General features: G+C 34.8%; 1 protein-coding gene across 4 annotated transcripts in view; it reads left to right on the top strand.

Annotated features, from left to right (window-relative positions):
* Positions 1-13,609, top strand: part of SEC8 (subunit of exocyst complex 8) — a 254,137-nt gene that overhangs the window by 78,765 nt on the left and 161,763 nt on the right. For all 4 annotated transcript variants that reach the window (XM_089788245.1, XM_089788243.1, XM_089788246.1 and 1 more), the window contains exons 6-7: positions 3,188-3,297; positions 4,321-4,503. In XM_089788245.1, coding sequence (XP_089644371.1) covers positions 3,188-3,297; positions 4,321-4,503 — 293 coding nt within the window. The remainder of the gene's footprint in view (positions 1-3,187; positions 3,298-4,320; positions 4,504-13,609) is intronic.

Below are 13,609 nucleotides of genomic sequence, written 5' to 3'. Positions count from 1 at the left end.
TTTGGATCTGCATCCCCTCATCAGCTATCACTTCCTTCTTTAATCCGGTCACCTCTCCTAGAGGAACCAAGTGGTGTGGGACCTCATCCACTGCTACTCATATCATATTGGTGAGACCGCGCAAACATCACACACACATGCATCACCATCGAAAACGACCCTCCTCTCTCCAGTGCTAGTCTTTTGGTGGTTTTGTAGTCTATCTTGTTTAGCGTTGTTTCTCTTTGTTGTTTGTTCTGTTTGTTTCCTTTCTTTCTTAGACACCGTTTGGTGGTCCCGCTACTTTGTGCCCTTTGTTTGTACCTTTAGTCCCTTACGCCCATTTGTGGTCTCTTGTTGGACATTAATATTTTATCTTATCTTTTCTTATAGCTGACATCTCTTGAGTTTGCTCCTGCTAATATTTTTCTATTCTTTATTATTGACTTTATTTGTCTGCAGGTTTGACAGTAATATATTTTGCTTCTTTATTCCTTTGACTTGCCTTTGCCTTGTTCTCGTTCTGTACACGATCATTGCTATATGGTCATTTGTTTATATTATTTTCACCTTTATTAGTCATCATTATAAATGATATGTCTGGATATTTATTTTCCACATTAATGAACATGATCACTACCTCTCTAACTTTATTATGAATCAATATATAGTCTTTCATCTCTTTCAGACATGTCTTTGGCTTTTCATCCCTTGGACATTGATGATGCTTATAGATTTGTTCATACTTATGAAGTTCTTTGAATTCAGGCCCTTGCAACTCTCTCAGGGTCATTTGGCTCAGGGCTTGTCTTGAGGAGTTTGGGAACTCTGATTTAAAGTGAGGAGCTGATGTATCATCCACCCATGCCATTTCTTGCACTCTTTGTATTAGGCGGGGGGGGGGGGGGGATGTGTTACTAGTCCTACCTTTCTCACCTCTCACCTTCTTCAATTTCCCCAATCTATAGCATGTTGTATTTGTGGTGAAGGACTTCACAGTCTTACATTTACTAGGTAAACATCCCATTAGGAGAACTCGCTTCATTGTGAGAACAATTTTTAGGTCTAGTACCCTAGACCATTTAGTTTTGTGTATCTCTTTTATCCATTCTTGACTCTCTATCCATTGACTCTGACTTGGATGATATCAACTCTTCGCTTATTGCCTACTTTCTCAAGTCAATGACATACTTTGCTCTTGGTGGAGAGTTTATTACGCTTTCAATTATGGTCTTTTGATCAATCGATTGTAAGCCTTCTTCTACAGTGTAATGACTACAAAGACTAAGAGGAAACATTAGGTCCCAATCGTCACCTTCTCCACCATCAATGTTCCCAGTGGATTGATACTGTGCTGGTTTGCGCCTACTAAGAAAAATGTTTGCTACCAAAGTGCTCGTCTTTTTAGTATTTCCCATTTATGATGATACTCGTCGAGTTCTTCCCCATTATTTTCATCTTGACCATGTCTGACTTTCTCTCTATGCTCATTGTCCACAACATTGGATCAATAGCTTGGTTGCCTTTGGTTGGTTAATTCACTATTCATTCTTGTTGTGGCTTATATTTGTTTTGGGTGACAATATTGTTAGTGACTATATTGGTGATTTCTACCTTCAATGGAGGCATGGATTCTACAAGGTCTATTACTTTTACTGGAATTGTTCTATGCAACATGTGTGGGACTGTTTTTCTTTGACTCCAACGTCAAGGAAGTACTTGTGGCTTCATTGCAGTTTCTTTCATTTGCCATTGCTTGTTCGACATCGACTTTGATTTCCCTGAAGTTTTTCTTTTTGCGTAGGGGGGTCTGAGTTCATTACCTTCTTTGATTGTAATTTGGTGATTGCTAGAATCTCTTGGTTGGAATCCTCAACTGCTAACATATTAATTCCTTTTTACTCCAGGCAGTTGGTGTCTTCGTGATTAGCTGGTCAACACTAGTTGCACAACATTCTCAAATTGTTTTGACCATTTCGATATTCTTGGGCAAAGCAACAACATTTGATGCACTTTCAATATTGTATCATTGGTCTTCCTTTTTTGTCGTATTGAATTCTACTTCTTGGGCCACTATTGTTAGTGTTGTACTTGTTATTGTTTCATTGTTTGTTGTGGTATTCAATAGGTAGTGCATTAGGATTGTTTTAGAATATTGGAGGTTTTGGAGGTGTGATCTGTGGGTTTGATTGTTCCCCCTGAGTAATGAGCACTTGTGTTTTTCTTTTCTTTAGATTGTAGGGTGTTCCTTAATGGGATACATCACTACGTGATAGATGTTGCAAAATAATTTTTTTGGACAATTTGTTTGTATGTGGCCTACTTTGCAATTGGTCCACCAAAATTTTTTGTTCTATTTGAACTTCCCTTCTCAGCTTTGAGCTCCTTCATCATATACATCATATCTCATAGTAGGGCCTAGAAAAGTTTGGTTTCATCGTAAAAAAACAAGTAGTTGGGAAGTTATCAACCCAATTACAAAGCATAACAATTTTAATTTAACCACGTACACTATCACTTTTGCTGACTACATATGTTTTCTAGATGATTATTGTAGTGAAAATTGCAAACTGAAAGATGTAACCAGATATTTTTTGTATTGATTCTATTATGTCAACTTATAATGTTCTATGAAAAAGGTACACTTTTTTGCCTGGCAAAATAATGCTTATCCAGTCTCTTTTGAAACCGTATTCTGTAGTTCTTATTTGCTACAGTTTTACTGTATTTAGTGCTTGCAGTTTATATGTATTTGTGTCAAAAGAATTTTGAGGCCCTGGTCTGTATGGTTTTAAAATTCTGGAGCTCTGTAATATCTATTCCACATTTTTTTCTTGACATTATGTGCAAGCTACGGAAATGAAAGTTTGTTTGATATAGAGACAATTTGTATCGTCTAACCCTTTTTGTTTGATGTAATATGCTTGGGATTTACATGTATTTCTGTTAAAAGAATTTGAGGCCCTGTCCTCTAAGGGTCCTAAATTTTTGAGTTCTCTTTTATCGATTACATATTTTTCACTCAACATAATGAGCAAGCTAGGGAAATAAAAGTTTACTGGATATAGAGGCAATATGCATCATCTGAAGCCTTTTTGTTCGATGGAGCATGTGTTTCATTTGCCAAGTTTTGATATACTAAAATACTAATGGATCTGGAGAATATACAAATAATCTCATTCCTTTGTTGCTTTTTTGATATTTGCAGGTTGGTGCATTGCAAGATGTTCGCTCAGAACTTAGTAAATTACGTGGAACCCTGTTTTTTAAAGTAGTAGAAGACTTGCATTCTCATCTTTATAATAAGGGAGAATACAGGTACTCTTTGTTTTCCTTGTATTGAAGATGCTTTGTTTGCAGCTCTTTTCGGTATCATAGAATTAATTTAAAGCATAATAGAGGAACTAGCTAACAAGGATTTGGGCAAAACTGAAGACTCATGATTAAGACTGAAATTGAGGAAAGTAGACAAGACTTCTGTTTCCTGAAAGGGTTTGGTTCAGTCTTCTGGTCTTTCTTCTTCCAATGTATTCAAAATATCTAACCCTTATTTAGTCTGACACAACTGGCCATGCATTTTATTGTATATTCCATCAGACTTCTTAAAGAAATGCATCAGAGTTGCTGGAAACTCCTCTGTCCCTCCTTGGGCGTGTGTATCCCCGTATCCAACTTGGAAACCTATCTGATACTGCTCGGATACATGTCCAATATTATACGCATGTCTGCCTAAAAAAACTTGATTTTCCAACCGTGCCAAATACTATGGTATTTGGTTTTTTTAAAGATCTGACATAAATCTTCCCAAATTTAATTTAAGATTTACTTTATTAAAGAATTTTTTTGGAAAAAATAGTATAAACAAAACCTGCACCAAATAAGAAAGACAAATAAAATGTTTTCTCTATTTCGGCAACCCGTTTTTGGGTTATCTTCTAATGCAACTCTACTATGTTTACATATTGCAAAGTGTTAAATTAACTTATAAATATTTATGTAGCATTAATGTGTTAATATTGCATTTGAAGTAATGAAAATCTCCTATAATGACTTGGAAAATTATGTTAAATATATGTGTATGTGTTATTATTAATGTCGTGTCCAGCCATATCCATATTGGGGTCTTAAAAAATGACTGTATCCGTACCCAATACCGTATTTGTATTTATATCTATCTCCGTATCTATGCAACTTTGAAATGCATGAAAGAATGAAATTATTTATTTTATTAATAATTTTTTCCTATCTCTGTGATTAATTTCAATTTAAAATTATCTCAATATTATCCATTACATACATTTCATCTATTATGACTTACAACTTTGTAAATTACTTTTTCAGCTCAAGTTCTACCATCATTAATGAGAAAGATGACGACATTCCTACCTTGGCAGCATCTGGTATTATATCTGGTAGTTCACATCGAGGGTCACGCCGGACTAGAACTATGCGGCGGAATGATAATCATATTGATTCTTTGCAAGCTGCAGATGGACAACACAAGCCAGGTTCTGTTGATGGGAGGTATGCTTTTGTGTGACGACGTCTAATTTTTTCAATTTTGAGCTTTGACTTCCGGTTTTTTCATGAATCAGGCATGTGCTTTGCTTGATTAATTTGTAACCATAGCTTGAGCTGAAAATGTGTATTTATTTTTTAAGTATAACTCCTCAGCAAACACAAAAAGGGCTAGACATATATATAAAATATACACTAAGAAAAGTTCAGACATACTATTTTAACAGAAATGTTTAATCTTAAAAGCAAGCAGGAATCCATAGGCATGTCTAGATTGACAGAAAGATGTATAAATGATGTTGCTTTCCTTACTAGTAATAGTTTAGTTATATTTTTATTGCTGTTCAAAATTATAACCTCAATAGGCAATCTTGATCTTTGGTACTTGTTGATGGGAGTTTTGTTTCCTTACAACATACATGATAGAACACTCAATGTCTCAAAATGAAACACTGGATATTGCATCCTGTCTTGAACAAAGACACCACTTATGCTAAGACTGCAATGAAACATCGCAAGGCGACTGCAAGGTTCCTTCTTAATGTGGATACTCAGTGAAAATAATGTGATGTGCTCATTAAGACTTGTTAACTTAACTTCAAATGATGTGGCTTTACAATGTGCAATGAAAATATATCATGGCTTCCAACTTACAAAGTGCAACTTAATCTTAGGAATCTAATCTACTTCTACTACTACCTAAGGATGCAAGGAATAGTGAATACACTTGGACTCTACTATATGCAATCTTGTCAGTGACTCCACCCACCTAGTGCAAAGTTCTAAGGTGTGTTTAAATGATTTTCAAGTCTACCATTTCTTTAATTCTATCTATGGATGCAAGCCAAAGGACAAAAATAAATTGAAGTTAAATGTATATAAATGTCATTCGACCATGCATGGAAAATCTACATGGAGTAAGCAGCTAGTGGTTTGGTCTAGGGTCTAGTCAAACAAGTCTAGATTCACAATTACTCTTATTCACTAAATTACTTAAAACAAATTCTAACTAAACAACTTGTAATCAAATCTGTTCTAAGTGAGGAAGGTAGATCACCATGCAATACTTTAAATAAGATCATAGTTATTCACATGCAGAAACACAACAATGAATAGTAGAGCAACTTTGGCAATAAATTAGGAACAGTTCTCCACCAATCTTCATTTACAAATGACAATGGCAGGGTTTATATAGGAGCTCCAATTACAATGAATGACCAAGATCGAATTAAAATCAAGAGCCTAGTTAATTCATTACAAAACCTAATTACGTCAACAACAAATAGCTAATAGAAATAAATTACCACAAAATAACTTAATGAGAAAATTCAATGGCTTGAGGATGTTAAATCTGTAACTTCAATTACCATTGGATCTGATTGTGCAGATCGCACAGATCTTATCTTGCATGAAATGCCTTACTAATGAAGGCTTATATATAATTGTCCCTTCATAGGCATGATCGACATCTCATTTGGGATAATAGTTGTTGAGTGTGAACTTAACTAATCTTAGTTAATGTGATTAGAAAACCTATTCTCCTTTGGCATCGATTATGGGAAATCTATTAAGGGCCGACCTAGATAGGGTCATGTCCCTTCAAGGGACATGCCCTTTGGTTGCCGTATATATGTAGGGTGTGGTTGTAGATAAAGGACAAACAAAAAAACATATAGTCTGCTCCTTTAATAATACTGCCCTAGAAGAACACTTGGAGAGATAAAACATTTCCTGAATAATATTTATATTATTGTTATCACTTCATTCAAGTCTGGTTATAGAAGATCATCTATAGCAAGCTTCATAAAGAATGTATTATCTCAATCTGATTTATAGCAGAATCTGCAGAAACTTTACATGGTATTAGAGCTCTGGTAGTCGAACCTAGGCTCTGCAAATTGACAATCAGACTTTTATATCTAGCAACAGCCTTCTATCTTCAATGGCAAGCACAATCAGACCCGAGGACATGTTTGATGGGAAAGAACACTTCGTTGTTTGGAAATTCGGAATTATGATGATTCTTGAAGACAATGATGTGTAATAGTTTGTTGATTCAGCATCCAAGCAACCTGCTATTGAACCTAATAAAACTATATGGAGTAAAGGAAACAAGAAAGCCATGTAGATCATATTAGATGGAGTAAAAAATGAAATAGTACCTATGCTAATGAAACATCAAACAACATTTCATATGATGGATGCATTATTAAATGCATATGAGGTTAACAATGCAACTAGAACCCTTGCACTAAAAAAGCAACTAAATCATATACAAATAAAGAAGGGAGAATCTATGAACTCTTACTTCCTAAGGGTGGCTAGTCTAAACGACGAACTTGCAAGCATAGGAACCATAATTGAAGACAAGGAACTAACACTTATGGCTATAGATGGGTTACCTGATCCATAGGAAACATTCTTACAAGGAGTAAGTGCTAGAGACAATCTTCCAGACTTTAATAGACTCAAAGGAGATTGCCTGCAAGAAGAATCTAGGAAACTTAAGAAAGGAGGAAGATTGAAAATTGAAGATGAAGAACTTCATGTTCTCAATACAAATTCCTATAAAGTTAAGAAGAAGCACTTCAAGAAGAGAAAGGGTAATCAAAGAAATGACAAATCTAAGAAAGATCTATCCAAAATAAAATGCTTCAAATGCGAAAAGTTTCGACACTATAGATCTAAATGTTAAATCTATAACTTCGATATAATATTGATTTGATTGCACAAGATCATACAGATCTATTCTTGCGTGGAAGGCCTATAAATAATTGCTCCTTGTCTAAGGCATGATCGACTTTTCTCTTGGATGATGGCATTTAAGTTTGAACTAAACTAATCATAGCTAGTTTGGATAACAAACAATTACTATCCCTCCTTGGCACCGATTATGAGAAATCAGTTAAGGGCCGACCTAGATAGGGTCATGTCCCTTCAAGGGACATGCACTTTGGTTACCTTATTTATATGGGGTTTGGTTGTAGTTAAAGGACACAAAAAACATAGTCTACTCCTTTAAGCAAGTTTGCCCCATACGAATCTTTGCAGAGATAAAATATTTCAGAATAATAAATATATTATTGACATCTCTTCATACAAGTCCGAATTAAGGAAGATCATCTTCAACAAGCATTGGTGAAGGTATTATCTCAGTTTGATCACACAGAATTTGCAGAAACTTTATATGGTATTAGAGCTCTGGTAGTCGAACCAAGGCTCTCCAAATTGACAATTCGACTTAATATATCTAGCAACATCTTTCTATCTTCAATGACAAACACAATCAGACCCGAGGACAGGTTTTATGGGAAAGAACACGTCGTTGCTTGGAAATTGAGAATTATGATGATTCTTGAAGACAATGATGTGAAACAGTATGTTGATTCGACATCCAAACAACCTGCTGTTGAACCTAACAAAACTATTTGGAGTAAAGGAAATAGGTTACCCATGCAGATCATATTATATGGAGTGAAGAATGAAATAGTACCTATGCTAATGAAACATCAAATAGGATTTCATATGATGGATGCATTATTAAATGCAAATAAGGTTAACAATGCGACTAGAACCCTTGCACTAAAAAGACAACTAAATCATATACAGATAAAGAAGGGAGAATCTATGAACTCTTACTTCCTAAGGGTGGCTAGTCTAAGAGACGAACTTGCAAGTATAGGGATCATAATTGAAGACAAGGAACTAACACTTATGGCTATAAAAGGATTACCAGATTCATGGGAAACGTTCTCACAAGGAGTAAGTGCTAGAGACAATCTTCGAGACTTTAATAGACTTAAAAGGAGATTGCCTGCAAGAAGAATCTAGGAAACTTAAGAAAGAAGATTGAAAATTGAAGATGAAGAACTTTATGTTCTTAATACTAATTCCTATAAAGGTAAGAAGAAGCACTTCAAGAAGAAGGGTAATCAAAGAAATGACAAACCTAAGAAAGATCTATCCAAAATAAAATGCTTCAAATGAGAAAAATTTGGACACTATAGATCTAATTGTCCTGAGAACACAAAGCAGCAAGTAAACTGTACAAACATTACTAGGAAAGAAGATACTATGATCTTGAGAATCATGGATTGTATTCTGCACTATCAAATGAAGTATCAAACAAAGCATAGGTAATTGATAGTGGATCATCTCGACACATTACAAGATACAAAGAAGCATTGGAATCTATATCTGAAGAAGTTGATGGTGAAGTTACCATCGGTGATAATTCCTCTCATTCAGTTAAAGGAATTGGAAATTGTACCTTGAAATTGAAGTCGGGTAGTTCTCTACATCTCAAATGAGTACTCTATGTACTAGGGATAAAAAGGAATCTAATCTCGGTTACAACACTTGAAGATGATGGACATAATGTTGCATTCATGGAAGGTAAAGTAATGACCTAGTCTAAGAACTCTCATTTAAGAAAGAAAAGTTGATTGGTCAAAGAAAGGGATACTTGTATGAGCTAAATACAGAATCTTGTAAACCTATTCAAGCCTTAATTCATTAAGTTGCTGATATAAACGAAATATGACACAAAAGGTTAGGACATCTAAATTTCAAAACCTTATCAACCATGGAGAAGATGGTAACTAGTTTACCTAAGTTGAATAATGCTCACTCAAGCATATTGAAATGATGCGCTCTAAGTAAGAACACCAAAAGTCCATTTCATGATAGCACTAGGAAAACTAACAATGTTTTGGAATTAATCCACTTAGATTTATGTGGACCTATGTTTGTTCCTTCTCTTGGAGGATTTTGGTACTATATATTTTTTAAAGATGACTTCTCTAGGAAAACTTGGATTTACTTCTTAAAATGTAAAGAATCAGAAGAAATCCTTAAGAGATTTAAAGAATTCAAAACCTATTGAAAACTTGTTAGGACACAAAAACTCTTAGGACTGATAATGGGGGGAATATACCTTTGATTTGTTTAAAGAGTTTTGTAACGAACCAGGAATTAAGAGGGAGTATACTGTTCATTATAACCCACAACAAAATGAGGTAGCAAAAAGGAAGAATAAAACAATTATAGAAGTTGCAAGAGCTATGATATTTAATGAAAATTTAGAATATTATCTTTGGGCAGAAGCCTCTTGTACTACTGTCTATATTCAAAACAAAAGTCCTCACTCCTACCTTAGAGATAAAACTCCTGAAGAAGTCTTTACGAAGGTTAAACCTAATATAAGTCATCTTAGGATTTTTTTGTGCCCAGTATATATACATGTTCCAAAAGAAAAGAGAACTAAGTTAGAACCCTTCGGGAGGAAAGGTATTTTTGGCGGTTGTAGTGAAACATCTAAAGCATATAGGATTTTCATACTTGGTCAGAAAAATATTGAACGTAGTAAAGATGTAATATTTGAAGAAGATTTAGCATTCAAAAGAGCCCTAAGTTCTGGAGATCCCTCTCCCTTACCTAGTTCTGAAGAACATACTGAATCTGAGTTTCAGAGGGAGAACATTGAAGAAATTGAAGATGAAATTCAAAATCTCAATCTTGAGGAAACTCAAAATTTTACGAAAAGACCACTTTGGGTCATTAAGACATTAGACGAAGCACAAGACATCACTGCACCATCTAGAACCTTCGGAGAAAGGAAAAGACTGAAAAGATTTTCTAGCTATGCAGCAAACGAGAGTGATTTGTCTAAATCAAAACCAACCAATGTTTTAGATGCTATTAAACATACAGCTTGGAAGGATGCCATGACGGAAGAATACCAATCCATTATGAAGAATGATGTTTGGGAAATTGTTCCAAGACCTGAAGGAAAATCCATTGTTTTTTCTAAGCGGATATTTAAAATCAAGCATGCTCCTGATGGTAGCATTGAAAAATATAAAGCCAGATTCGTAGCTAGGGGATTCTCTCAGAAAGAGGGGATTGATTATGAAGAAACCTTTGCTCCTGTTGCCAGATACACCTCTGTAAGAGCAGTCCTAGCTATTGTAGCATCGAAGGGATGGAAAGTACATTAGATGGATGTAAAAACAACATTTCTGAATGGAAAGATTACAAAAGAGGTATATTTGGAGCAACCTGAAGGATTTGCAACTCATAACTGTAAAGTTTTTGTATGCAAGCTCAAGAACGCTCTTTATGGGCTTAAATAAGCATGCTCCTGACGGTAGCATTGAAAAATATAAAGCCAGATTCGTAGCTAGGGGATTCTCTTAGAAAGAGGGGATTGATTATGAAGAAACCTTTGCTCTTGTTGCCAGATACACCTCTGTAAGAGCAGTCCTAGCTATTGTAGCATCGAAGGGATGGAAAGTACATTAGATGGATGTAAAAACAACATTTCTGAATGGAAAGATTACAAAAAAGAGGTATATTTGGAGCAACCTGAAGGATTTGAAACTCATAACCCTAAATTTTTTGTATGCAGGCTCAAAAATGCTCTTTATGGGCTTAAATAGGCTCTAAAACAGATAAAGATGAATCTGATCCAAATCTATATTATAAAACGGATAAAAATGATATGGTAATTTTGATAATCTACGTTGATGATTCACTAATAACAGGTGATGATCACCTCATAGATCAATGCAAGAAAGATCTAATTAGAGAATTTGAGATGAAAGATTTAGGACTTCTTCATTACTTCCTAGGACTGGAAGTATGGCAGAATTCTTACAACATCATACTTAATCAAGGAAAGTATACATTAGACATCTTGAAGAGATTTGGAATGTGTTATTGCAGGCCTATGTCTTCTCCAATGGAGACTAATCTACATAAATTTAAGGAAACAGTGACAGAATCACCTTCCATAGATTCTACTCTTTATTGACATATGATTGGGTCCCTTATGTACTTGGTAAATACAAGATCTGATATTTGCTATGCTGTTAACGCCTTAAGTCAGTTTACATGTGAGCCAAAGGAGATTCACCTAGTTGTAGTCAAACACATCATGAGATACTTACAAGGTATTCTTAGCCTTGGGCTTAAGTATGAGAAAGTTAAATTGGACCTACATGGGTACATAGACTCAGATTGGGTTTGAAGTGTTATCGACAGAAAAGCACTTCAGGTTGCTGTTTTAGTTAAGGCTTAGCAATGATATCATGGATATGTAGAAAGCAGTCGTCAGTAGCACAAAGTTTCATAGAGGCCGAATACATTGCAGCAGCAATAGCCTTTCGGGAAGCAATTTGGCTTAGAAAGTTACTTGTGAGACTATTTGGTCAAGCCATGAATCTTACGATTATTCATTGTGATAATCAGAGTTCCATCAAGCTTTTTGTGAATCCAGTTTTTCATGACAGGTCCAAGCATATTGAAATTCCTTACCATTATGTAAGAGATATGGTAGATAGGAATACTGTAAAATTAGAATACATTTGCACTGCAGATCAAACAATAGATATTCTTACCAAACCTCTCTCTTGAGTGAAGATAGATCACTTTAGGAAAAGACTTCTTATGGTTCAATTGTAATACATTTGTATTCTTTAAATTATTAGTAAAATAATTTTTGTTGTCAGGCTATTGATTGTTATGGGCTCTATTTGTATTCATTATTTAAGTGGTGACGATCTCTGAGATAATGAACACTTGTATAAATGACATTATGAGAGATGACGATCTCTTAGATAATGTGCTGAACAATAGAGATCTACTGTTAGATCTAGAGGAGTTCAAGATCACATTGTGATGTAGACATTGTTATTTCTATGTCACAATTTGGATAAAGGAAGAATTTTATTATTCTCCAGAGTTTATCCTATGTTTTGGTAGATCTTAACTCTGAATCATGTTGTGCCTGTGGTATAGGAATGTCAGTACCTATGAGTCACAACTTGGATAAATGAAGAATTTAATTATTCTCTAGATTTTATCCTGTATATTGTATTCTTTGCAATACTGTTATCACTAGTATCAGTGATAAGTCATATCATAGGGATAGTAATATGACATAGTTTGATGTGTTTGATGATACCACATAATAAGAAGATTCAGAGAGATATAGAGTATCAATCTATGCTTATTCATCGTAATTGATGATGCTAGATATGTTATCTCTCAGTGTGATTATCAAGTTAAGAGGGAGTGTTAAATCTATAACTTCGATATAATACTAATCTGATTGCCCAAGATCATACAGATCTATTCTTGCACGGAAGGCCTATAAATAATTGCTCCTTCTCTAAGGCATGATCGACATCTCTCTTATATGATGGCATTTAAGTTTGAACTAAACAAATCATAGTTAGTTTGGATAACAAACAATTACTATCCCTCCTTGGCACGGATTATGAAATCAATTAAGGGCCGATCTACATAGGGTCATGTCCCTCTTTGGTTACCTTATTTATATGGGGTTTGGTTGTAGTTAAAGGACACACAAAGAACATAGTTTGCTCTTTTAAGCAAGTTTGCCCCATACAAATCCTTGCAGAGATAAAAAATTTCAGAATAATAAATACATTATTGACATCTCTTCATACAAGTCTGAATTAAGGAAGATCATCTTTAGTAAGCATTGGAGAAGGTATTATCTCAGTTTGATCACACAGAATTTGCAGAAACTTTACACTAATTGCCCTGAGAATACAAAGCAACAAGTAAACTGTACAAACCATAGTTCCAAGAATCACGGCGATTCACGCGATTTGATTCAAGCCAAACGATTTTTTGTGAATTGGTGAATCGAATCAGTGATAAAGGGTTTATGACATGAGTTACTAAATTTCAAGCGTTTTTCAAAATTTGCTGATTTGTGGCTGATTTGATTCCGATTCATGGCCAATTCACATTTTGGTTCGACCTTGCTGATTGCGATCTGATTCCGATTTTTGTTACTTTGGTACAAACATTGCTAGGAAAGAAGATAACTATGATCTTGAGAATCGTGTATTGTATTCTGTGCTTTCAAATTAAGTATAAAGCAAAGCATGGGTAATTGATAGTGGATCATCTAGATACATTACATGATACAAAGAAGCACTGTACTCTATATTTGAAGAAGTTGATGGCGAAGTTACCATTGGTGATAATTTCGCTCATTCAATCAAAGGAATTGGTTATTGCACCTTGAAACTGAAGTTGGGTAGTTCTCTACATCTCAGAGGAGTACTCTATGTAC

Source organism: Cupressus sempervirens, chromosome 6 (assembly GCF_028749045.1).
Source record: "Cupressus sempervirens isolate cs-2001-9-10 chromosome 6, ASM2874904v1, whole genome shotgun sequence".
Taxonomy (NCBI): domain Eukaryota; kingdom Viridiplantae; phylum Streptophyta; class Pinopsida; order Cupressales; family Cupressaceae; genus Cupressus; species Cupressus sempervirens.
This window is presented reverse-complemented; position numbering and strand designations above follow the sequence as displayed.